Source organism: Gouania willdenowi, chromosome 20, assembly GCF_900634775.1.
Source record: "Gouania willdenowi chromosome 20, fGouWil2.1, whole genome shotgun sequence".
Classification (NCBI taxonomy): Eukaryota; Metazoa; Chordata; class Actinopteri; order Blenniiformes; family Gobiesocidae; genus Gouania; species Gouania willdenowi.
This window is the reverse complement of record NC_041063.1, coordinates 1,340,097-1,366,118: the sequence shown is the minus strand read 5'-3', so window position 1 is coordinate 1,366,118 and position 26,022 is coordinate 1,340,097. Positions and strand designations below refer to the sequence as shown.

At 38.6% G+C, this 26,022-nt stretch overlaps 1 protein-coding gene across 4 annotated transcripts; it reads left to right on the top strand.

Annotated features, from left to right (window-relative positions):
- The first annotated feature begins 257 nt into the window (after window positions 1-257).
- LOC114454103 (cullin-2-like) lies at window positions 258-24,312 on the top strand. 4 transcript variants are annotated; one of them, XM_028434290.1, is made up of 21 exons: window positions 258-428; window positions 1,157-1,295; window positions 1,523-1,625; window positions 5,989-6,083; window positions 7,630-7,708; window positions 9,357-9,439; window positions 9,594-9,690; window positions 11,882-11,992; window positions 14,824-14,986; window positions 16,147-16,328; window positions 18,008-18,115; window positions 18,243-18,302; window positions 18,388-18,516; window positions 18,597-18,683; window positions 18,771-18,923; window positions 19,001-19,078; window positions 19,172-19,238; window positions 21,729-21,931; window positions 22,011-22,112; window positions 22,340-22,456; window positions 24,034-24,312. In XM_028434290.1, the coding sequence occupies exons 2-21, from the start codon at window positions 1,177-1,179 to the stop codon at window positions 24,163-24,165; spliced, it is 2,268 nt and encodes a 755-aa protein (XP_028290091.1). In that variant the 5' UTR covers window positions 258-428; window positions 1,157-1,176; the 3' UTR covers window positions 24,166-24,312. The 4 variants fall into 4 exon arrangements, with proteins under 4 accessions (XP_028290091.1, XP_028290093.1, XP_028290092.1 ...); XM_028434292.1 differs by having other exon boundaries at window positions 258-436; XM_028434291.1 differs by having other exon boundaries at window positions 258-440.
- The last annotated feature ends 1,710 nt before the right edge of the window (window positions 24,313-26,022 follow it).

The window sequence follows — 26,022 nt, the reverse complement described above, 5'->3', positions numbered from 1 at the left end:
CTCCAAAATAAAGGAGGAACACACTTGGGGTATTTGGAACCCATTGACTAAGTTTCAGGTTGAAATTGTACCGTGTCAGAGAGATATTCGCTCCACACACACACACACACACACACACACACACACACACACGCACACACACAGACCTTTTTTGCTTTTATCGATAGATAGATACATTTTGAATGTAATGTAGTCGTCTGGACGTCCAAAAAAAAAGACCAAATAATGTGCTGAAGTGTGCTTTATGATGTCACAATCAGCAGCTTTTTAGAACAGCTCAATGTTGACAGGTAGTCATGGTAACGCAAGCTAACTTCAAAGATGATGCAGATTCTTCAGGACTGACTACACGAAGGACTGTCAGACACGACTAAAGTATTTTAATATCCTTGAAACACCCCGTAAAGATTGACCAGCAGAAGCTTTCAGTAAGTTAGTAAGTAAGTAGTTTATTTATAAAGCGCTTTTTGCAGATAAAGTCACAAAGTGCTGTACAAAGTTGTGGTAAAAGTACAAGTGCAACACAATAGAATAATAAAACAAGAGTGCATAAATATCATAAGAACAGCAAAAACATGGACTGATCAAAAACAACCCCAAGGTTTCTGAGGCTGGTTTCTGAGCAGCGTTTGACAGAAAGTGAATTTCTTTTGATATTGTAAATGTTAATGACTAATTCAGTGATATTCCAGAATCAAGTGAGTAAATATTGCTCGTTTTATTATATGTAAAGTAATTTACACATTTAAGGGTCAATTCACTAAGATCTAACATAAAAGGTGGTAATTCAGTGGATGGCGACAAACAGTCACAGGGCCGAGATTTTCCTCTTGACATACTGTCAATAAACTTTAAACAATTTATGTTGTGAAGTGTGAATCCTTTGTGTGATTATTTGCACTTTGGCTATGACTTAATGTAATATTAATGCTGCTGCTGTTGCTGTAGTTGTAGTTGACATGTGAGCAAATGTTTTGATAGTGATGCAGACATTTCTGACCATGTTTCTGATGTATTTCCCTTGACTGATATTGAATTTTAGGTTCCTTTATTGATTGTTGTTAATTTAAGATTGTTATCTTAGCTAACCTAATTTTTATTTCATAATTTTGGCACTGTCTTCATTTAATTCACCAGTATATTCTTGTCTTTTCAGATTGTAGGGGAATTTGTACAATGTCCTCACAACCTCGGGTGGTGGATTTTGACGAGACATGGAACAAGTTACTCACCACAATCAAGGCTGTTGTGATGCTGGACCATGTAGAAAAAGCCACTTGGAAGAATCGCTATTTGTATCCTTTCTGATTCCTCAGATCAATAGAGCATCTCCTGACACACGTGTTTAGCCTCTCTTCAGATATATGTATATGTATTTATTAGATTTTTATAATCTTTTACTGTTAAATGGCAATAGTAATCTTTCTTTGTTATTGCATGTATTGAACCTCCATAGGTACTGGTACATAAATATGCATATCTGTGCACATTGAGGCTTGTTCTTCCTTAATTCTTCCACCAGTGACATTTATGCCTTGTGCGTTGCACATCCAGAGCCTCTCAGTGAACGACTATATACAGAGACCAAGTCTTTTCTTGAGAATCATGTGAAGCAGTTGTATAAGGTAAGCACTCACAACTAAGGGTTTAAGAAAAAATCTATTCGGCGATCTATCGTAATCTATCACTGTGTGATTATCGTATTAATCCAAAGATTTTCCAAATCGATTTTTTTTATCATGTTTTTTTAACGTAAAAAACATTTAATTGTGCTAACATGATTAGCACGTAAACGCCCAGTCACTAGATGTCAGTGAACCACATCAGACCTTGTTAATCTACCTCACTACTCAATACATTTTAACTTACAAGGTAATTGCATTTTATTAATTTTGATTGTTTATTATTTAAGACATACTGGACACTTTTATAGAAGTATGTGGTTACTTTGGTTTTATAAACGGTACTTGAATTACAGTTAGTTATCATTTACTTGTTCTTGAAAGTTTTTTTTAAAAAATGAAATAAATTGTATTTCATGCAATTTTTTTCTTGTAATCAGAATCAAAATCAAATTGGTCAGAAGACTATTCTTCTTCTGTGGTTTCAGGAAAACGAAAGGAATCTTAGTAAAGTTTCAGGAAACCACAGAAGAATCTTAGTAAAGCATTTAAAAAGGATGACAACAAAGCGGCTCTGAAGGCACAGAGGGATAGTACAGCTAATAACTAAACACTGGTGAAATGAAGCCCCTTTGTGGCTGATAATGTCTTATTTAGAGGCTGAAATGACGTTGCCCCGACCACTTCCATTGAATGGATATGTACGCCAGCGTGATGGATGTAAATATCTCCTGATAGACTTCAAGTAACTCCAAAATTGTCCGGGTGAGTTTACAAACGTATTTCATGCAATAAATAAGGTGCAGGTTTTAAAAAACGGGACTTTTCCTTTAAATCTCAACCTAAAAAGAAACAAAATACAAATACAGTTCTACTGTTACAAGGCTAGAATGTACAACTTTGGCTCAATGGTAAACATTAAAAACTAAATTTGAACCCAACATTGCTTAGACTAAAGACAACTTTAATCTTTTTTTTTTTTACTTTGACTGGAAAACTGTAAATTTGAGTAAATAACACCTATGACAAAGCATCAGTAACAATGTTACTGAGCATGTTGAAAAAAAAACCCCCCAAAAAAACAGCTTCAAGACTACTGAAGTAGATGCAAAAGAAATAAAGTTTAACAAATGTTTCATCCATCTTAGTTTTTAAAAGTTTTCACACTTCTCAATAAATGTCACACACACTAAAACAAGAGATAACAAATACAGCCTGTCAAACAACAGGTGCCACCTGGGTGGGGTCTAACTTGACAAGTGCATCATTGAGAGAGTGAAAGAGATTTATTAAAGCATCAAAGGTAATCGCGTAAAATTGCTGAGTGTGACCTCACATCCCTTTCACTTCATGATAGTTCATTTTTAAGTAAGCAACTTAATCTTGAGGCTGTTCACTTTTGGTGATAGCCTTGCAAAATCCAGTTCAAGGAAGAGTTTCTGGAATACTTCCAAGGTGTACCTTAGTTCTTTGGGATAGGCAAGATCCACTGCATATGTCAATCCAACAAGCATGGCGCAAGCCCTTGGAACATTACCCAGAGCAGCCAGAACTTTCACCCCCTCCACCACAATACCAATGTCATCACAGTCCTCTGACAGTTTGGTCTTGATTTTGTATATTTTCATCCCTTGTTCAGCAAGGTCTTGTGACACACTGTCTCCATCAGCATCCTAAAAACAAAAAAAACATGGGGTATTTCACTGTCATGCCAAAAGAAAACTTCGAAACCCTTTATCTTCCAAAATCCTACTAACCCTTTGAAGAAATAGAAAAGCAATAGTTTTAGTAGAACATGAAATAGTGAAGCTCTAAAATATCTATATTTTAGCTGTTAAGGTTGATAATTTCTCTCTCTTGTAACAGAGAAACGTTCTCATTAAAGGCCAATGTGCCAGTTAGTTAAATTGCATTTTTCTGTTTTAAACATTCACATCAACTTACATTAAACTCTTTAAAGAGTTGATCGGTATGTTCCCCAAGGTAAACCATCAGGCACTGAATTACAAGATCTCTGGTAGTAGTGATGCTTGGATTGCTTGTTGCCTGAAAAGACAAAAATAATCACCATCCTCCAGTTTTATATACACCACTAATCTATCTAAATTTTACAGTTTAAGTAACAAACACATACCAGTCGACATGATGGATAAAGTAAGATCATTGTTTCCAAATACCAAGACTTTATTTCCATAGGATTTTGTTCAAGTTTAGTTAACACAGAGTGCCAAGATCTAAAAGTCATTCCCATTTCAACAAGTCTTAATTCAGTCTAAGAGTTCATCTTGCATAAAAAAAAAAAAATTAAAAAAAGAAAAAAACAATCACCCATTGCTATACAACAGATTTGTCAGGTTATTTAGTCATTTAGCTTTAGGTGTGCTTAATCACAAATCCATCATTTCAGTTAGTTTTTGAAGTGTCTTTGGCTGCATGATATCTGGACAAGTGTGTCCGAAGGGCTCCTTGTGTTTTAAATGTGCAAGGGCAACTTTCATACAGACATGGTTGGAGCTGTCCACGGCCAAATGTTGCGTGTTGTTGTCTGTAATGCTTTAGTAGATTCCCCTTGGTAGCAGAAAAAGATTTGCAGATCTTACACTGCCATCCCATTCGCCAAATCCTATAATAATTTAGGTAAGAAGAAAAAAAAAGTCGAAGAATGGCTAATTATTAAACTGTTTGTCACGACTTTTTTAAGAGGAAGGGGATTTGTGCACCTTTGATTGAGTATGACATCTCGAAAATATTCTATAATTGTTGTCTGCCCAATTATTGCAAAAAAAAAGTTGGATTAAGTAGGGTCAACCTGATCAAATTCTAATCGATAGAAAATACTGTGAGGAAAATTATGCAAGAATCAATTGTAAAGATAAAACAGTCATTGGTTGTATTTTTTTCTGCTGAAATTTGACAATCCATCAATCAGTTTCATCATGTAGGGAAGTTGCAATCTGTATGAAGCATGTTATTCCAGCTTATTTTGTGGTGCATGTTATACATACCTATCTGAGGAATTTCAGCAAAGGGCTCTTCCTGCAAATACAGTTTGGACAAACAGACATATCTAAGTCAACGTGCAATGGAGCAAACGTGACAGCCAATGTGCAGATCTTAAAAAACAAAAACCTCTCACCACTAGAGAGGTTGCAAGTTTGAGCATTTGAAAGCGGGGGAGGAATTTGAATCCACCGAAAAGATTGATATTTTAGCAAGTTTCTTAAATTTTTGTACGGTTTAACATTATTTTGCAGAAAGTTGCTTCCGAAAAGAGCTGTAAAGTTTCAACGTTGTAACCCAGCGCTGTACCAACCGCCTTGTCTGTTCAGTAAGCCTACAAGGTTTAAAAAAAAAAAAAAACGGGGGAAAAAAGAAAACCGAAAACCAAACCCTGACACAATCGTCATTAGTTAAATTTTTTTCACACAATGGTGCTCAATCCTATGTTAACTTGCTAACGTTACATGCGATATAAACTCTACTTGTTTAAAATGATAATTGAAAAGGTCTTACCTGCGTTCAATGGAGGACCTGCACGACCTGCATCCAAAGACAGCAAAAAAAAGCGCGAAGCACGTGATGACCTCTGATCCCATTCGGCGCAAAGGACTCTGGGTGGAAGCACTTCGTGGTTAAAACTAGATATTTTTAAATGAGTAGAATTTATCAATTTTTGTTTTCTTGGTGGTTCTAATAAATTTTAATTAAACTCTACTCTACTCTACTCTACTTTTGCTTATTTTATCCAACCAAAAACCATGTGAAATTAAATTTAAAAAAAATAAAAAAATAGTTTAAATCAACATAAACTGATTTCAAACTGCATATATGTATTTTATTGAGTATTAGTTACTAATAATTCTTTAATGGATATTAATTGACCTCAATCCTGCTTTTTACAGTGTGGGGCAGAGTCCAGGTGATGGGCTGATGCTAATGAGCTGGGGGGTGGGTGTGAAAACCTGCAGTAAAAGCTATTCAGGTCTTTAGCCAGTCTATTGTTACCTGCAGGGTGGGGGGAGGGTTTCCTGTAGTTAGTAACCTCACGCAGGCCTTTCCACACTTCTGAAGGGACTTTGTTTGAGAAGCTTTGTTTTAGCTTCTCAGTGTAGCACCTCTTGGTTACTCTGATCTCCTTGGTTAGTGTGTACTTAGCCTGCTGCAAAGGTGAAATGTGTAATTATTGATATCACAATGTATATCGTGTCATTTAATATCAGGATATATTGTATCATGACATGCTAATTGTTAATCGTATCGTCAGATTCATGGCAATGCACACCCCTAACTCACTACGCCAGCACTTCATTTTTTGCCTCTGCAGCGACTCTCATCTTTTATTTTGTTTGTTTTTGGTTTTTTTTAGAAAGTCCTGGAGTTAGAGGAGAAGGTTTTAGTGATGTACTACAGATACTGGGATGAGTACAGCAAAGGAGCAGACGGCATGGACTGCTTGTACAGGTAAACATGGCTGCTGGAGATGAGTTGATAGTAAGGGTGTAATGATTCATGTATTAGATCGATTAATCAATTCATGTTCGCACAATCCAACTGGACTTTATATGGATGTGTTTTAATATTAAAGACGTTATGTTAAACAAAAACCTAATGTGTATTCATTAAAAATTAGAGCAGAAAAGGTGAACATCCTGTTAATTTAAACTGAAGTGTTGGTTGGACTTTATTCTAATGAAATGTGAATACATTGGATATTAAATGTTTACTTGTATGTTAATGTACATAATACATTTATAGATGATTCCCCTACAAGAAACATGAGGAATATACGAAAGTTCACATGCACTGTACATTATCCAGGAGTTTCTTTCACAATCCCATGGTTGAATTATTATTTTAGCTAAGAAAAAGTTACTGAATCGTGATTCGTATTGAATCATCGTTAAAACTAATCGTTAGACGCTTGGTTGATAGCATAACAGGGAGTCCAAATGAAGACAGTTTAGCTTTATTCTACTTTTGTTAGGTCAGCATGTCACGGCCCAAAAAAAAAATTTTTTACACTTTTTTCTTACAGACTGTACTATCTTTTCCTAGTCTTTCTGTTCTCTCATAAATAGCACCTTCCATGCAGAGCATTTGTCATCAGGCTTTTGTCATGTAAATTGTTGTTTCTGATCTATTTTTATGTCTTTTTTCCAGCAGTCTACCCATGTATCACTGCCTTTTTATTTTACCTCAGTGAGATAAAGTCAGGCTCACGCAGTAGTGTGAGAATGTCGCATGGCTCATGTTTTTATCTGTAATATGAATAAAGTAAAAGGACTTCAATTGTTATTATTATTGAACTCTGCAGGATTTAGTAGACTTGCTTTACATACAGACTTTTTTAATTTTGAGAAAAATGGCAAATGCACCCACTCTCTCAGAATATACAAAAACATCTGCCATACATCCTATCTGGCGGACATGCCAGCCCCTCATAATAGGACATATATAGCAGAATTTTTTGTATGTTCTCAGAGAGTATGTGGAGCTGCATTTCTATTAAATAAGTGAAAATCGACGCATATTACTCTCACTAAATTGTCCATATCTCAAAAAATTATTAATTTGATCAAGCTGAAAATTTACAGTGTGGCAATTGAATAATTAAAAAACAATTGTTAAAAATGGCAGATTTTTTTTGAGACCGAAGTGCGTGAGCCATTTGTGAAATGAAATGGAATGATCATATATATTATACTAAAAACAAGGCTTTTGCTTTTGTCATTGCTGAATGTTGATATATTTTTTCAATGACCAATGTGTATCATCATTTTCAGATAGCATTGGTTCATTAGATGGAAATAATAGTGAGAAAGTTTTTGTTTTGCTCCCTTTAGATATAAATACAAAATAATGAGATAAATGTTTTGTTTCCTCGAAGGGAATTTTTTTTTGTCCTGCAGTTTAGTTTTCATTGGTTCTTGGTTTTTAATTAGTTTTAGTTTAGTTTGTTGTTTAATGTGCTTTGTTCTACATTTAACTATTTTCTTGTCATTGATAGATACCTGAATACACAGTTAATCAAGAAGAACAAACTGTCAGAAGAATACATGCAGTACGACTACAGGGAGATCGGCGAGGTAATAGGCCACACCCACCACTATTACAAGCACTTCTACAAAACAAATGAAATTCAAACAAATGGGATTAAGCATCCAAATCTGCAGCTTTTGTCCTGTCTGTGTTAGAGCTGCACGATAATGGTCTAAATGACAACCAATGATTATTTGGATCAATATTGTAAGTAATCATGATTATTTATATCCTGTCAGGGACAACGTCTGTAATTTTTTTTAACTACTTTTTAACAAACAATATGTGAACAGTTTAGAATGCGAATGAAAAACTTTATTAAAGAATGATGATAAATACCAAAATTTACCCAATAACTTTAAAAATACTACGGGCCAGAGATGGCAAAAGTACTAGTCTTCAGTACCCAAGTAAAAGTATAGATACTTGAATAAAAAATAACTGGTCAAAGTGTAGAAGTTGCTCTCTTACTTGAGTAAAAGTAAAAAAGTATTGTACATGCTACTAAATGTACTTAAGTGAAAAAGTGAAAAGTAAAACAAACATCCCTTCAAGAATAAAACAGGGTTATTAAACCAGCAAATTCCATATCTTTTATTTTTTTCAATAATTAGTACATGAAAACAAGTTAAATATGTTACCTTTTGAACACCTGGTGAATTTAGCACTCACTATTGATACTGAATTTGGAAATAAATTGTTTCAAGAAATAAAAAGTGCAAATGCTCAATTAAACCCAGAGCAGCTTTTTGTTTAACATTTTTTAAAAAAAACTTGAAAATTGAAATTTTTTATAGAATTGTCATGGCAATTACATCTACTAAGTCAATTATTTGAACTCAGTTACAATTTAATTACAATTACGACAGCAACATTTGATCAAAATTACAATTACAATTGTGCCGTAATTGTAAATCATTATCAATTACGCAATTACAATTATAATTGACCCCAACTGAACTGGAGCTGAGTATGACAATTAAAAAAATCGCAGTGTTTTTCTGTCTTAAAGCAAACGGATCCTGGAGTGTTTTAACCGCTCTAGGATCCATCGGTGTGAACGCACCCTCAGAGGAAAAACAAGGAGAGGTATAAATGGACATCTGGATGACGGATCCATGTTTTATTTCCACCTGGCAGAGAGGGGCGGGGCTTATGGTTAACAGACCGGACTGAGCCCAGAGCATGTCAACATGATGCTTTTTCTGGGTCCTGGAATTTTGTCACACACAGTATAGCCTTCCGGAATTCTGTCGGAAAGGCTATACTGTGTGTGTATGGAATTCCAGATTTTCGGCGGATTACCCAGACCCGCTTTTTTATAGTCAAAACTAGTAAAAAAAAAAAAAAAAAAAAAAAAGCAGCGCTGCAAGTTGATGACTCGCTGATGACTCGCTCTCATCAGTCTAGTTTACAGAGTGACCTGAATCATTGCTCGCTTGTTATTTTGTAGCTTAATGCAGCCTTAATCATGTGGTCGCCCTTTGGTGATTGGCTGACCACTGGGGTTCAGAAAGTGTCTGATTAGAAATGCAGCAGAGCCCCCATTTTAAATGTGAAAATGGCTGACTGTCAGGTAAATGTAATCGTGGAGGCCAAAATCACAACTAAAATTCAATGGATTCTTCATCCCTAGTCTGTGTTACACTGTGAGTATTCTGTGCTTATTTGATTGCTTCTGTTTTGTCATTCTAGTTGGCACTGGATATGTGGAGGAAGCTAATGATCGAACCCCTTCAGGTGGTCCTGATTAGCATGTTGCTCAAAGAAATCAAAAAGTAGGTGGTGTCTCTTCACACATTCCTTGTTTTTATTTATGTTCATTAATTTCAAATGCTGGACAGAGGATTTTTTTAATTCTACAACTTAAAAGTAGTTCACACTTATTTTAACCACTTAACAAGTCTTTAACTTCTTCATTTTACCGTACAGTGATCGATGTGGTGAGAACCCAAACCAGAAAGTAATCCACGGGGTCATCAACTCCTTTGTTCATGTTGAACAGTATAAGAAGAAATTTCCTCTTAAGGTGAGACAACCAAACACTAAGCAGTCATATTGGTTTTAACAAAAAAATGGGATTATTAAACTAATGATCATAAATCCAATAACTCTCACCATAAAGGGTATGCTTCACTGGTGAACCAGTGTCTCATTCACATATGCAACGCACATGCAATGCGAACTGAAACTAGCACAATAACGGTGTTGTTTGCCAGGTAATCACCTGAAAGAATATTTAAGTGCATACATACACGTACAACATTAATAACATGGCCATATTATCAACTGTATAAACTGCACACATGAACATTCATGCTTACAGATTATTATTCTTTTTATTTATATATGATTCCTTAACATGATATGTAAAATTCATAGACAAATTTCACTGTAGGGCTATATTTTATATGGCATTACATTATTGTGTTTTTTAAGTGTGCAGCAGTAGGGGGTACATAGCTTCAGGTTAAATGTCTGAAGGGGTACGGGACTGATAAGTTTGGGAACCACAGATTTAGATGATTTAAATACAAAAACAGGAAGAATTCACACAAGATAGCATCACAAGTGCGACGTTAGCCAATGAAAAAATGTCCCAAAATTTGCATGTGAGGTATTTCAGTGTCATGCTGGGGCCTGATTTTAAGTTAAGAGAGAGAGAGATGGACAGTAAAAGAAAAATGTGAATTCTGTTTCTCCATTTTTTTTTTCCGTGATCCCGGAAACTGTGAGGCCCTACTTAAGTTCCTTAAAGGAGACATATCATGCTTTTAAATCCTTCCTTTTTACATATAAATCATACAGTTGTGGTCTATATAAAGCTGAACTGCAATGCTTGGGTCTGAATTCCTCATTATTATAGCTCCACCCCTTTTCTGCCCCTTTTCTGATGTTCTTCTGAGAGCACCAAAACAGCAGTTTTGGTGCGGTCTCTTTAAATGCAAATGAGACACTTCATACCCCGCCCCCTCTCCAGGTTGCAGAGCTGACACTCGGTTCAACTCCACCCTGTTCGGCCATTTTTTGTAGTTTGATAGAAGAGATACGATTATTTAGCGGCGCAGAAAATGTTTATTCACACGTTATTTACAAAATGTCAACAACGGAAGACTTGTCCATCCAGCCTTACATGTTCGAGTCAGAGTCGAACCCGGCGGAGCGAGATGAAAATGATGATGATGAACCTGCAGAACAACGTCTTCATATGGATGTTTGCAAGTGAGCTAACACAAGCGCCGAGCTAACGCTGCTTCAGCAACCTCCACCAGTATAAAGAAGGATTTGCCGAATGACTTTGTCTGATTGAGGGTTCAAATCCTTCTATCTTTGGAGACGATGAACAGAGCACTTCAGTAAGCTGTAAATAACGCTAAAAAGTGTGATAAGACGTCCCTGTCATTGTTTTGTTAGCATTAGCAGTTGCACCGTCTTCATATGTTAGCGAAAAGACTATTAAAATGCGTATTGTGACGTTAGCTTGGCGCTAGCGTCATCCTTGAAGTGCTTCGCGCACACAAAAATGACCTTACCCACAGATGTGGGTACATTTCCGTGAAAAATAAAACTCAAGCAGGCACTTCAAAAAGGTTCTGATGCTGGGAGACGGTGGGTTACTACATCCAACAATCGAACATCTTATCCTCTCGTAACTTCGGCATCCTTGAGCTTGGACTACAAAATAAAAGTGAGGAATAAAAATGGTGGATTACTCAAAGTGTTGGGCCTGGAGTCGATGTCCTAATTTGGCAGTTCTGCTGCAATACTGTTAAATAGAGAATCGAAAAATTGAAACGGATTGAAAAATTTGACCAAAACAGAATATAAAGATATCAACGGAGCACCTGAAGAGACTAATTTGAACTTTTCTGTACTTCTAAACACACAACAAAATGCATTTAAGGGCTAAAAAAGTGGATTTAGCATGATATGTCCCCTATAAGCTGTTTTTAGTACAGGATAATTGGAGACTCAGCTCAAATGTGCAGAGAAAGGCAGATAATTTGAACCTCTTGATTTGACTCAGTTTGTTTTCACACTGTGCTTTAGAAACCTGAAAGAAAATCTGAGATGCTTGTTTTTAATGCACTGCAGATCAAATCAGACATTGATGTTGGGACCATTGAGGTCACAATAAAAAACCATATTAAGTAGTTTTGTCACTTTGTGCATTTTGTTTGCATGTATGCTAAGTTGATGTTCTCTCCCTGTGGTGACAGTTTTATCAGGAAATCTTTGAAGGTCCATTTCTGATAAAGACAGGAGAGTATTACAAACAGGAAGCCTCCAACTTCCTCCAGGAATCCAACTGCTCACAGTACATGGAGAAGGTAAGAACACTGGAGGTCCAAGAAAAAGATGAAAATGCTGCTACCAGTGGGTTTGAGTTGGTACAATTCAACCCTGATGTGTGACTGTTGTCTGCACACGAGCAGCACTTTTACTTTATTGTAACGCTGTGGACATGTTGTGTTAGCGCAGTGACTTACCCTCCTTATTATCCTTGGGGTCAATTTGACCCCATTCAATGTTTATCATTCAAGAAATAATAGTTGATTTTTTTTTTGCTTCATATTTCATGATTTTTCCTAATTTGATGGATACAGTTGATTAAGCATACAATTATCACACATATTGCATGCATTGGTGTTCGTCTGGGGTCAATTAGATGACAAGCTGTTTTAGCTGTGTAAAACTCTGTGTGTCACCCATGTGTGGCCTTACATCCCCACAACTCCAGGTGCAGAGTTGATACTTTTGAGTTGATACATGTCATGGTGGGGGTAGGGGGGATGACAATATTCTCATGAGAACGTTCCCACACCATGGACGTGTGTGTGTGTGTGTGTGTGTGTGTGTGTGTGTGTGTGTGTGTGTGTGTGTGTGTGTGTGTGTGTGTGTGTGTGTGTGTGTGTGTGTGTGTGTGTGTGTGTGTGTGTGTGTGTGTGTGTGTGTGTGACCTACTACTCTGCACTGTAGAGGGCTGGCTATTCCTGCAAGGACATTGGTTCATGCAAACTACGGGAGGTGCAAACATAAAAGCTTGCATGGCAGCACTTTAACCAAATCGTTCCTCAATATGCTCTGTGTGTACTGCAAAAAAAACAAAACAAAAAAAAACCGAAAATCATAAACTAAGAAAGAAATATTTTTTTTTTTAACTCAGCCACTGCCGGTCCCAAACTCGGATTACGGATTATAGTGAATGACTCCAAATATGTTACAAAATAGTAGATAAAGATAAGTTAATAAATATGCTTATTAATGATGTGCTGAAATTCCGGCCACCAAAAATTTTCAGCCGAAAACCCAAAATGCCCTTTTGGGCCATTTTGGATTTTCAGCCGAAACACTTTTCTCACCGAAAAAAGCTAACCAAAACAGAATGTTGTAATAACGCGGCAGGAAACGGGCCAAATTTTCCATGGACACGCGGAGCTGTTATATTTCAACACATCTGAGCAATACCATGGTAGAAATGGTTCATTCTGTGAGAGTCATGAATGTGCACCCCAAATTAGAAAAGATTTTTGATGAAAGTTTGACCTGATTGTGGCGCTGTAGGAAAGATCATATCACCACCAAAACCAATGGGGTTCATATTGTGATCATTAAATTGTCAGTAAATTTCAGAAGATTTGGATTAAAAGTATTCAAGATAAATTAATTCTAATTTAAAAGTTTGGCCTGATGAGGGTGCTAGAGAACAACTCAAGGTTTCCTTATCGAAGGCTTATTTATGTATTCAACAAATAAACAAAGTGTTTGACACAAAAACCTGGTGAACAAAAATTATTTCAGGACGCAAATATCCTTGGGGTCAACCTGACCCCAAGGATAAAATGTGTTAATTAATAATATTTGAGGACAATAGGAGGGTTGAGAGCATTAATCAGTATTAGCAAACCACAGGGCAACCTTTGAAAGTCGCCCCCCTTTTCCTTCTTTCTTTCTGACAGTGAGCAGTTTGATGTGATTGAGTTTTCCTTCCAGCACGTAAACAGGTTCTGTCATTGAAGCCTTCCAGTTTACCAGAGCTGCCTGTTTGATGTGTTGCCTCGCTGTGAGAGTCAGGGTTTGGCTGGTATAGGATAGGAAGCTCCATCAGAACACGCTCATTGACTATATCCAGCCATCCATTTTCATACCCGCTTATTCCCGTTTATCAGGGTCGCGGGGGTCTGCCGGTCCCAATCTCCGGCTCTCATAGGGCGCTGGGCGGGGGTACACCCTGGACAGGGCGCATTGACTATATATCCTATCATAATCTGACCCAGTTTACAGCTGCAGGAATGCAACATGACTTCTTCCATGATCACTGTTGGGTTAAAACATAGGTTTTGAACAAAATGTTGTTTAACACAAAATAAAGATGTTATTCATCTTCCTCTTTGAGCTTTTCTGAACAAGGCTGCAAAAATTAACTCTCGTCTTAAGAACTACTTTCTGACGCTCACAGCTTAAATGTAAAAATATCAAATCAAGAACTTATTATTTAGTTATTATTACGTTTGTTTACAATACTTTGACTTAAATCCTAACCTTTATTTTAAAAATGAGCATGTTTTAGTGGTATTCATCTGCGGCTTTGTGGTTGGCACGTCTGCCTCACAGCAAGAAGGTCCTGTGTTCAACCCCTGGGTAGGAAAGAAAAGCCTATTTATCTTTAAAAGACTCCACTAGATGTGTTTTTAACTTAAGATGACACAACCAGGTAAAGTAAATAATAATAATAATAATAATAATAATAATAATAATAATAATAATAATAATAATAATAATAATAATAATTAAAATAAATTAAAAAGAAAATGGATACAAATATATTATAAGAAATTGATCATTTGTTGTTACCAAGGTATTCAAGGAATCGTTGCAGCCCTAGGGTTTTTGAACATCAAAGAACAAGACAAGCATTTCATGATTTCTTGAAATCTTCAAATATAAGCAGTAACGCCATAAACAACCTTTTGTTTTTCATTATTGAAGAAACTGTCGGCTGAAGTGACATCAGCTGTCTGACAAAAATCTTCTCCTTACATGGTAGTTGATGTAGAAGATTGTTGTAAAGCACAGCTTGACGCTCTATAGACAACATTCTACTGATGTGAACAATGCTTGACTTTTTAATTCTCATCTCTTTCTCTTTTTCTTCTTTCAGGTTTTGGCGCGGTTGAAAGATGAAGAGGTGCGGTGTATTAAGTATCTGCACCCTAGCTCCTATTCCAAAGTCATCCATGAATGCCAGCAGAGGATGGTGGCAGATCACCTTCAGTTCCTGCACGGGGAGTGTCAGAACATCATCCGACAGGAGAAGAGAGAGGGTCTGTACTCTGATCCTTTCTAGGTTTTTCTTTTATTTGTACCTTATTTGTTTCCTCAATATTCAATTCAATTCAACTTTATTTATAGGGCATTAATTACAACAATAGTAATCTCGTAGCACTTATCAGAATATAAAATTGTCAAGACAAAAAACAACAAATCCACCTGAACAAGCATCAGCTGCAGTGGGGAGAAAAAACTCCCTTTGACTGAAATAAATCTCCAGCAGAACCAGATTCAGAGGTGGCAGCCATCTGCTTCGACTGGTTGAGGTTAGTGGACAGAGAGAGGAGAACAAAATAGGTTAGAGAGATAGAACATCAGAGTGTCCCAGACTAGTTGAGTCGTGAACCACAGATCAGGAACTGCCAGCTCCAGCGTCAAGACACATGAAACAGAAAAAAGAGAAGGGAGAGGAGGAGGCAGACTGCAGCAAAACATGATATGATAGGCCTGGAGTTTTCGTAACTGATGAGTTTCATCTGATTTCATTGACAAATAAAGCTGTATCATCTGCATAGCAATGGTCATTTATATTATAGTTTCTAATCATGTTACCTAGTGGAAGCATATGTAATGTAAAGATTATTGGTCCTAAAACTGAACCTTGTGTAACTCCATGATTAACTCTGGTGTGTTCTGAGGAGAGATTATTAACCTGAACAAAGTGGGTTCTGTCTGATTTATAGTTTTTAAACCAACTTAGTGCTGTTTCTTTAATCCCCCTTTCCAGTCTCTGCAGCAATAAATTATGATCCACTGTATCAAAGGCTGCACTGAGATCTAAGAGGACCAAGACTAAGACCAACCCTCTGTCTGATGCTAAAAGGAGATCTCATTGTTTACTTTTACTAAGTCTCTGTGCTGTGATGGGCTGTAAAGCCAGACTGAAAGTTCTTGTATAAATTGTTCCTATATAGATGGTCACATAGTTGACCTGCAAAGATTTTTTCAAGGGTTTTTGAAACAAGAGGAAGTTTGGATATTGGCCTATAATTGGACAAATCACTTGAATCTTGGGTAGTAGACTTTTCAAGCAGAAGATAATTACAGCTGTCTTAAAAGCTTGTGGCACATCAAATGTTACTGGAGATGTGGATGTAAATGTGTTGCATTAGCTTCATGCTTTTGTGTTTGTGTGATTTTCTTCTTTCTTCAGACATGGCTAACATGTACACACTGTTACGGGCTGTGTCTAATGGGTTGCCTCAGATGATTCAGGAGCTGCAGGTCCATATCCACAACGAGGGCATTCGAGGGACCAGCAACCTCTCTCAGGAAAATGTTAGTCAACCCACACATTCAACAGCTTGTTGGCACGAAAGTAGCAGAAAATTTCTGGTAAATTTTCATGGAAACTTAAAGGCACACCATGGACTTTTTGTCCTAAAGAGTTGACCCATTTGAGTAATTTTAAATGACTAGTACACTGCCCGTCGGAAGTATGCATTCATGTGGGAGCATAAGGGGTATTTGCGGGTGCAAAATGGGGGTGCAATTTTACTGGTTTAATTCTATGGGACATGTGCATGACTTCATCATCATTTTTATATTTTTTTGTTTGGTGTATTTTTCTGAAAACGTATGTTTTTTGGAGTCTTGTGTATTTGTGAATCTTTCTGTTGTCTTGGTGTGCATACATGTTTGCTGTTTTTTTTTTATAATTTGTTTTTTGTGTGTATTTTTGTAACTTTATGTTGTGTTTTTGTGCATTTTTTGCATTGTTATTGTTTTTGTTACCATTGTAGTGATTCTGGAGTCATTTTGTGTAAATATTTAGTTTTGTGTATTTTTTGTATAAATATTTAGTTTTGTGTATTTTCAGCCATTTTCATATTTTTGTTGTATTTTTCTGTAATGTATGTTTTTTGAAGTCATCATTATGTGTATTTTTTTTTTACCTTTCAGTTGTGTTTTTATGCATTTTTTGTACAATTAATGTTTTTTGTTGCCATTGTAGTGATTCTGGAGTCATTTTGTGTATTTTAGTTGTTTTTTTTTTTTTTTTGGTGTAGTTTCGTGCATTTTTGTTGTCATTTTAGTGTATTTTTTGTATAAGTATTTAGTTTAGTGTATTTTGAGTCATTTTCATGTTTTTGTTGTCGTTTAGTGTATTTTTCTGTAATATATGTTTTTTGGAGTAATTTTGTGTTTTTGGAGCCTTTTTGTATATTTTTGTGCATTTCTGTTATTGTTTTGTGTACTTCCTGTATAAATATTGTTTAGTTTTTTTGTTTTACATCATTTGTGCATTTTTTGTATAATTATTGTTTTTTGTTGCCATAAGTAGTGTGATTCTGGAGTCATTTGTATCTTTTTTTGGTGTAGTTTTTCTCATTTCTGTTGTCTTTTGTGTATAAATATTTAGTACACACACACACACACACTGCAGTGATAAGTACATGCACGTTCGCGCACACACAGAGACAGATGGGAATGCGTACACCTATAGCTTGATGAACCCTCTCATTAGTGCAGAATCTGCCTCTCTACAGAGGCTGTTTCACACACGGAACATTATATACCTCTCAGCTGTTATAGGAGGGGCGGGGCCAACAGTGGAAGTTGATGGCGCAGGGGAATTCAAATAATCTGTTTTAGTCAATAGCAAAAATCACTTTTAATAGCCGGCGTTCAACCCTTAGTGGCCAGTAACTCTACAACTAAAATTAAAATACCTTTACTCAATTGTTAAAAGTTGGACTAGGATTAATCAATAGCACTACTTAATACCCAAATACATATGTATTCAGCACGAAAAAGTGGGTTTGGGGTTTGCTTTTTAAATTTACTTGCAGTTGCCGGTTAATTCCATAAAAGTTTATATTTTTGATTATTCCCAAATTTGCTTAAGATTCTGTGGAAATTTACCAAACTCTTAGGTACTTTTACAATCCTGTTTGTTAGTAAACAGTATTTTTATCCAGACTTTTTAAACATGGGGTTAAATATTTTCCCATGTTTAGATTCTTAAGGAAATTTTGCTTTTCTGCTGCAGCTTTGTCTTTTTCTCTCAACAGATGCCAACCCTGTTTGTGGAGTCAGTGCTGGAGGTCCACAGTAAATTTGTTCAGCTTATTAACACGGTTCTTAATGGAGATCATCACTTCATGAGTGCACTTGATAAGGTAATGATTTCACTGTTAAACTCTTAGTTTGAAAGGCTCTGTTCATAGACAAACATTGGTTTTTGCTATGTTTCATCATCTGTTTCAGTTTTGATTATTTTATAAAAATAACTTTTTTATTTCCTAGGCTTTGACATCTGTGGTAAACTTCAAAGAGCCCAAGTCCATCTGCAAGGCCCCTGAACTGGTGAGTACACAAACACATGGGAACAAGGATTGGATTTGAAACAGTGTCGTGTCAAGGTCATGTCCCTCCTGGTGTTTTTGTCCAGCTGGCGAAATATTGTGACAATCTGCTGAAGAAGTCGGCAAAAGGAATGACGGAGAACGAGGTGGAAGACAAGCTAACCAGCTTCATCACAGTGTTTAAGTACATAGATGACAAAGATATATTTCAGAAGGTAATGAGAACCCTAATGACTTCAGGACATGTTTGGTTCTGTGGAAGTAAAATCCTCTTGTTTTCTCAATGTCTTTGCAGTTTTATGCTAGAATGCTGGCTAAGCGGTTAATACATGGTTTATCATTGTCAATGGATTCAGAAGAAGCCATGATCAACAAACTAAAGGTAAACAAGTTTTTTTCTTTGCTTTTCCTTGTTTGTTTGCTTTATTTCCTTTTAAATTTCTCCTCACTCTCCTCTTCCTTCCTGCAGCAAACTTGTGGCTATGAGTTTACCAGCAAACTGCACAGAATGTACACAGATATGAGCGTAAGCGCGGACCTCAACAACAAGTTCAACAATTTTATCAAGACCCAGGAGACAGTGGTGGACCTAGGAATCAGCTTTCAGATCTACGTATTACAGGTCTGTGAGAGAGAGACTCTCATCGTTTTTTTTTTCTTATTCTAATATTTTGTTTTTGTCCTCTTGTGGTTTCACAGGCTGGTGCGTGGCCTCTCACACAAATCCCTTCGTCCACACTCGCCATCCCCCAGGAGCTGGAGAAGAGCGTGCAGATGGTGAGTCGCACAGCTGTGCAGCAGTGATGAGAGCTGCTCAACGAAAAGTCATGTGATTATGGGCTAAACTTTACTTTTATCTGTGTTTTACAGTTTGAGCTCTTCTATAATCAGCACTTCAGTGGGAGAAAGCTGACCTGGCTACACTATCTTTGCACAGGTAATAAATTCATTAGCAAAATGGCTTTGATGCTTTTACCAAAACATCCATTCATCTTCTGTTGCTTAATTGTAGTCGGGTTGAGGGGGCAGCAATCTTAGCAGGGAAGCCCAGACTTCCTTCTCCCCAGCTACTTCTTCCAGCTCTTGCCGGGGTTCCCGAAATGTTCCCAGGCCAGCCGAGAGATTTAGTCTCTCTAGCATATCCTGGGTCTTTCTCGGGGTCTCCTTCCGAAGGAACTTGACCTGAACACCTCACCAGGGAGACGTCCAGGGGCATCCTAATTAGGTGCCCAAGCCACCACATCTGGCTCTTCTCAATGCAGAGGAGCAACAGCTCTACACTGAGCCCCTCCTGCATGACTGAGCATCTCACACTATCTCTAAAGGAGAGCCCGGCCATCCTACCGAGAAAACTTATTTTGGCCACTTGTCCCTGCAGTCTTGTTATTTCAATAATGACCCAGAGCTAATTACCATTGGTAAAGGAAGGAACCAAGATTGACCAGTAAATTGCACTCTTCACTACGGCTGATTGGTGCAGACTCTGCATCACTACACTTTAACTCCTCCAGAGAAGGCACTCCATCTTTTTCTGGACCAAATCTCGATGCTACTGAACCGGACCCCTCAGCGCAGACTGTGCCTAGAAATTCTTTCTATAAATTTTATGAACAGAATCAGTGACAAAGGGCAGCCCTGGCAGAGTCAAACCCCCACTGGAAATGGGTTTGACTTAATGCTGGCAATGCGGACCAACCTCAGACTCTGGTCATACAGGGAACGAACAGCCCATATCTGGGATCTGATACCCCTTACTCGGAGAACCCCCCAAGGAACACTAGAGGGACATGGTCAAATGCCTTTTCCAGGTCCACAAAACACATGTGGACTGGTTGGGCAAATTCCCATGACCCCTCAAGGACCCTGCTGAGGGTGTAGAGCTGGTCCACAGTTCCGCAACCAGGATGAAAACCACATTGCCCCTCCTGAATCCAAGGTTCAACTATCCGGCTAACCCTCCTCTCCAGTACCTTAGACCTTACCAGGGAAGCTGAGGAGTGTGATCTCCCTATAGTTGGACCACGAGAAGGCGTGTCGGTGGGATTGAGGAGGTCTTCAAAGAATTTCCTTCCTCCGATCCACAACGTCTCAAGTCGAGGTCAGCAGTGCACCATCCCCACTATACATGCACAGTGTTGACAGTGCTTGCTTCCCCCTCCTGAGATGCTGGATGGCGGTCCAGAACCTCTTCGAAGCCATCCAAAAATGGTTCTCCATGGCCTCACCAAATTCCTCCCATGTCCGGGTTTTTGCCTCGGTGACCGCCATGACTGCACTCTGCTTGGCCTAACGATACCAGTCTGCAGCCTCCGGAGTCCCACAGGCCAAGAAGGCCCGATAGGACTCATTCTTTAGCTTGAAGGCATCCCTCATCCCTGGTGTCCACCAATGGGTATAATATTGGATGTTGCCGCCACGACAAGCACCGACTCCCCTACGGACACAGCACTGGCCAGCCACCATAACAATGGACTTAAAATCCTGTGCCACCCCTGAGACATGGTTAAACCAAACGTTCCTAACAGACCCTCACAATATGTTTGGGTCTGCCAGGTCTAACCGGCATCCTCCCCGCCATCACAGCCATCTCACCACCATTGGTGATTGGTTGACAGCTCCGACCCTCTCTTCAAATGTCCAAGACATGGGACCGCAAGTCCGGCGACACGACTACAAAGCTGATCATCAAACTGCAGCCTAGGGTGTCCTCAGCACATGTGGACACCGTTATGCCTGAACATGGTGCTTGTTATGGACAATCTGTGATGAGCAAAGAAGTCCAATAACAAAAGCACCGCTCAGGTTCCAATCCTATATCTAGTCTAAACTTCTCAACCTCTCACACAAGCTGGGGCTCCTTCCCCACCAGCTTCTGTAGGCGGGAAATGGATCGCCAAGGTTTCTGCTTGGAATACCGCCCGATCCACATCTCACCGGCCCCATATGATCCCTCCTGCAGGTTGTTAGCCTACGGGAGAGTGGACACACTTCATCCTTTTGGCCATTGCCCATGGGCAGTGACCTGTCCACCAGGTGCCCGCCCTCGAGCCCCAACTCTATGCCTGGCTCAAGGGTGGGGCACTGGTCGCACCAATCTGGGCGATATGCACTTCCTTTGCCTTTTTCATCATATGTGGCTTTTGAACCGCTCTTCGTCTGACCTGTAACCTGGGACCTGTTTGCCTTGGGACCATTTGGGTCCTCAAACCTTTCTACTATGTGAAGGTGGCAGTTCATGGAGGAGTTTTACTAAAACAAATAGTAAACTTCCCCAATGAAGTCAAAAAATTGCTGTAAAATTACACTTCAAAACAAATCAGACACAATTTTTCACTGAGATAAGAGAACATAAAATGACCCATTCACATGATGCTCAATGACTGTTTTAGTCTCACGGTGCTGTTTTTTTTTAATATATTTTGTTTAGGTGAGGTGAAGATGAATTATCTGTCCAAGCCTTATGTTGCCACGGTAACCACTTACCAGATGGCCGTACTGTTGGCGTTCAACAACAGCCTGACAGTGAGCTACAAGGAGCTCCAAGATGGCACACAGATCAACGAGAAGGAGCTACAGAAAACCATCAAGTCCCTCCTGGACATCAAGATGCTCAGTCACGATTCTGAGAAGGTCTCCCATCAACATCAATCACTGCATGAGAATTTCCCCTCATAGGATGAACGCAGAATAACTTTGTCTTTGCTCACAGGAGGAGATTGAAGCGGAGTCTTCGTTTTCACTAAATATGAGTTTCACCAGTAAGAGGACAAAGTTTAAGATCATAACATCGATGCAGAAAGACACTCCACAGGTCAGAGAAATTATAAGACCTTCATCATTATCCTTAAAGCTTTAGAGAGAGAGTGTGTGTGTGTGTGTGTGTGTGTGTGTGTGTGTGTGTGTGTGTGTGTGTGTGTGTGTGTGTGTGTGTGTGTGTGTGTGTGTGTGTGTGTGTGTGTGTGTGTGTGTGTGTGTGTGTGTGTGTGTGTGTGTGTGTGTGAATATAGATTCCTGTTCACATATCTGTCTAATATTTAGGAAATGGAGCAGACAAGATGTGCAGTAGATGACGACCGCAAAATTTATTTACAAACTGCTATTGTGAGAATTATGAAAGCTCGCAAAGTGCTTCAACACAACGCCCTGGTCCAAGAGGTGAGCAATAGTAAAAGCCTTTACAATACACATTCTCTACATTTAGTGCATTTATTTAGAATCAGGGGCAGAGATAAAGATTTTGTAGGAATATGCTTTGTTTGTTAGATGTTTTTAAAGAATAATTCATGTTCATATTCAGACTGCATTTCTGTTGGTGATTAGCCTCCGCTAAGAGAGTGAAGGGCGGATTCACTAAAGGGGTATTAAAACGTGTGCAAACGTCACTCCACATGCTAATAAGGGGTACAAATCCCAAGAAATCTGGACTGCGTGTGTTCAGCATATGAAAATGCACCCACAATCAGGTGTAATTCTCTGTCCAGATTCAGCTGTTCTGTCTAAGGTTCCACTTGTTCCAGTTAATTAAGCAGCATTCTGTTACGACCTCTGAAGGAGACCAGGAGGACCGGTGCCAGCCTATGCTATGCCCAGTTAAGATTTTGGCAGAGTACATCCAGCGCACACGGTCTTATCGAAAGACTGATGAGCTTTTCTTCTCCTTTGACACCAGTATATTGGGCACGCCCCTGGCAAAATCTAGATAGTCCCACTGGGTTGTGGAAAGAATTCAGCAGGTGCGCTCGAGGGTGCCTGTCCCATTCGAGGTTTGGGCACACTTGACTCGTGGCGTGGCTACCTCATGGGCTTATGGCGGGGTTCCTCCCTGGCTGCCATTTGTACAGCAGCCACATGGTTATCTGAGTACACTTTTGTGATTTGTGATTGTATTGTATTTTAATTACATTTTGATTAAATTAACCTGATCATTTGTGATTTTTACATTTCAAATGAACACATGATTAAGGCTTCATTAAGATACCTTAATAACAAGCGAGCAACGTTTCAGCAGCTCATTAGCTTCAGGTCATTTGGTTAACTAGACTGATGAGAGCTGGAGCGACCAACCTGTTGCGCTGTTTTTTTTTTTTTTTTTTTCCTGGTTTTTATTATGAAAAAGCAACATGATGACATCATTCTCTGGGCTCAGCCTGGTCTGTTAACCATAAGACTGCCTTTCAAGTTCGGCCCTTGCGTCTTGCAGGGCCTCACCTGATTGGTATGTTAATAGTGTACATTTGTAGATAGTTCGTCTGTCACATATTGGTGTATTGGGTTATGGGCTGCACCGTCTCCTCATGGGGTATCTTAAAGAGTTACCCCATGGATAAGAAATATGTAACTGGGTGAAGAGATTGTCTCGAGATGATAGAGAACGTATGGTTACATTGTAACCGTGGTGCTCTGAGTCAAGAGTGTTTTTCCAAATAAAAGCAAAACTTAATGAAAACTTGTTCTAAAAAGATAAGTTTGTATTTGGAACATGTTTGCCCTTTGTAGAAATGTACTGACTTGATGACAAACACATGTTATTGTTTTCATTGGGTTTTTGTGTTTTATTGTGAATTTTCACCACTAACAATAGTTAGCATTTACTTAAAAAACATTAATTGGGCAATTTACAAAATTTCAAATCAATATATCTAACAAATGTGAGAATTCAATCATTTTCTGAGAGAACATAATCTAGTGTAATACTTGTAATGATTTGTTTCTTTCAATCATTTTTTTTTCAGGTCATCAATCAGTCCAAAGCCAGGTTCAACCCAGGTGTGACCATGATAAAGAAGTGCATCGAGGTGCTAATCGACAAACAATATCTAGAAAGAACTCAGGCCTCAGCAGACGAGTACAGCTACGTGGCGTAGGCTTCGCAGATGACACAGAAAAAATGAAAACAAGTCGTAATAACATCAATGACACGTTGCTGGCTAGACAAGCTTTCTTTTCTCATGTTTGCAGTTGTGTGTTTTATTTTTCTTTGTTAAATGTGCTGAAATTAGGAAATACAATGCAATAAAATATCTATACTGTGCTCAAAATACACAAAGTGTAGTTTGTGTTATTTTTGTTTTCAATTGTTTTTTGTGTTTTATTGTGAAGGGGATTTCTTTTACAGGCAATTATCATCAATTTACACCTATAATAATAGTTTGTATTCAATACTTTTTGTGCAGTTTCTTCAATTAAGTTTGGAACCACCTTATCCACCACATTAAACCAATTTTGTTTCTGATTAAAACAAGGATTTAATGACTATAAACTATGGAGCAAATAATGCTTAACTTACTGGATAACAGTGGATATTATTCAGAATAAATAAATGTGGTTATCACAGATTCATAGAACAATTTGTTCACTTTAACTCTTTATTATTTTATCGTTGTCTCTTTAATTTCCTGCAGGGATATTAGCCCTGATTTAAGCAATAACACCATGACTAATCTCACAAGAATTTGGGGGTGTTATGGAAGGTTGGAAACAACATGCCTTTAGATTCTGTGTCCACAAAGTTCCTCTTTGAGTAATAGATTGTGAGGTACCCTATTTTGACATTAAGGGGAGGTCTATGTCTTTTGGGGCAACAAGAACGTTGACACAGGTGTCGTTATTCAGGGACATGGCAACCTAATAACTGTTCCATATGTGAGACTTGGTTTTCCCTTATATTGGTACCCAGAACTGAGTTAACTCCTTATATGTTGATGAGCTAATGTTAAAGATTGGGAGGCCTACCCAAAAGATATAAACGAGGGATTTTCCTTCCCAGCATCAGAGTTTTGCAATAATTTCATTCTTTGTTACTTGTTTAGGACTTTTGTTTGTATTAAAAAACTGCATATTGTTTACAAGTCATTAGTCCAAAGACTTTTTCCACACCATCTTTTTGTCATCGAATCCACATCACAAGAAACAGCATTATATGAGAGTTATAGTGGTTTTCTATTATTCTAATCTGAGAACGCAAAGCATGATGGGTAATTTTCACATTCAGTCTTGTTTAGGGCTGTAGAGCCATCATATGTATCAAATATGAGGCTGTTTGAACATTGTATATGAGAGAGTTATAGCGGTTTTTCTATTATGGAGTGCAAAATGGAACCGGTGGAAAAAACCCAGTATGGAAGAGAAAACCAGTTAAAAATCCATCCATCCATCTTCTTCCGCTTAGCCGTTTCCGGGTCGCGGGGGCAGCATCCTCAGAAGGGAGGCCCAGACTTCCCTCTCCTCGGCCACTTCCTCCAGCTCTTCCGGGGGGACCCCGAGACGTTCCCAGGCCAGCCGAGAGACATAGTCTCTCCAGCGTGTCCTGGGTCTTCCCCGGGGCCTCCTTCCGGAGGGACGTGCCCTGAACGCCTCACTAGGGAGGCGTCCAGGTGGCATTCTAATTAGGTGCCCGAGCCACCTCATCTGGCTCTTCTCAATGCGGAGGAGCAGCGACTCTACTTTGAGCCCCTCCCGAATGACTGAGCTTCTCACCCTATCTCTAAGGGAGAGCCCAGCCACCCTACGGAGGAAACTCATTTCGGCCGCTTGTAACCCGCGATCTTGTTCTTTCGGTCATGACCCAAAGCTCATGACCATAGGTGAGGGTTGGAACGTAGACCGACCTGTAAATCGAGAGCTTCGCTTTTTGGCTCAACTCCCTTTTTACAATGACGGACCGGTGCGGACTCCGCATCACTGCAGACGCCGCACCAATCCGCCTGTCGATCTCTCGCTCC

Excerpts from the sequence above, each read along its gene's own strand:
- LOC114454103 (XM_028434290.1), top strand. The coding sequence starts at position 1,177 with ATGTCCTCACAACCTCGGGTGGTGGATTTTGACGAGACATGGAACAAG. Across the intron at positions 1,296-1,522 it reads ACTTGGAAGAATCGCTATTT|TGACATTTATGCCTTGTGCG; the intron begins GTATCCTTTCTG and ends TTCTTCCACCAG. Across the intron at positions 14,987-16,146 it reads CCGACAGGAGAAGAGAGAGG|ACATGGCTAACATGTACACA; the intron begins GTCTGTACTCTG and ends TTCTTTCTTCAG.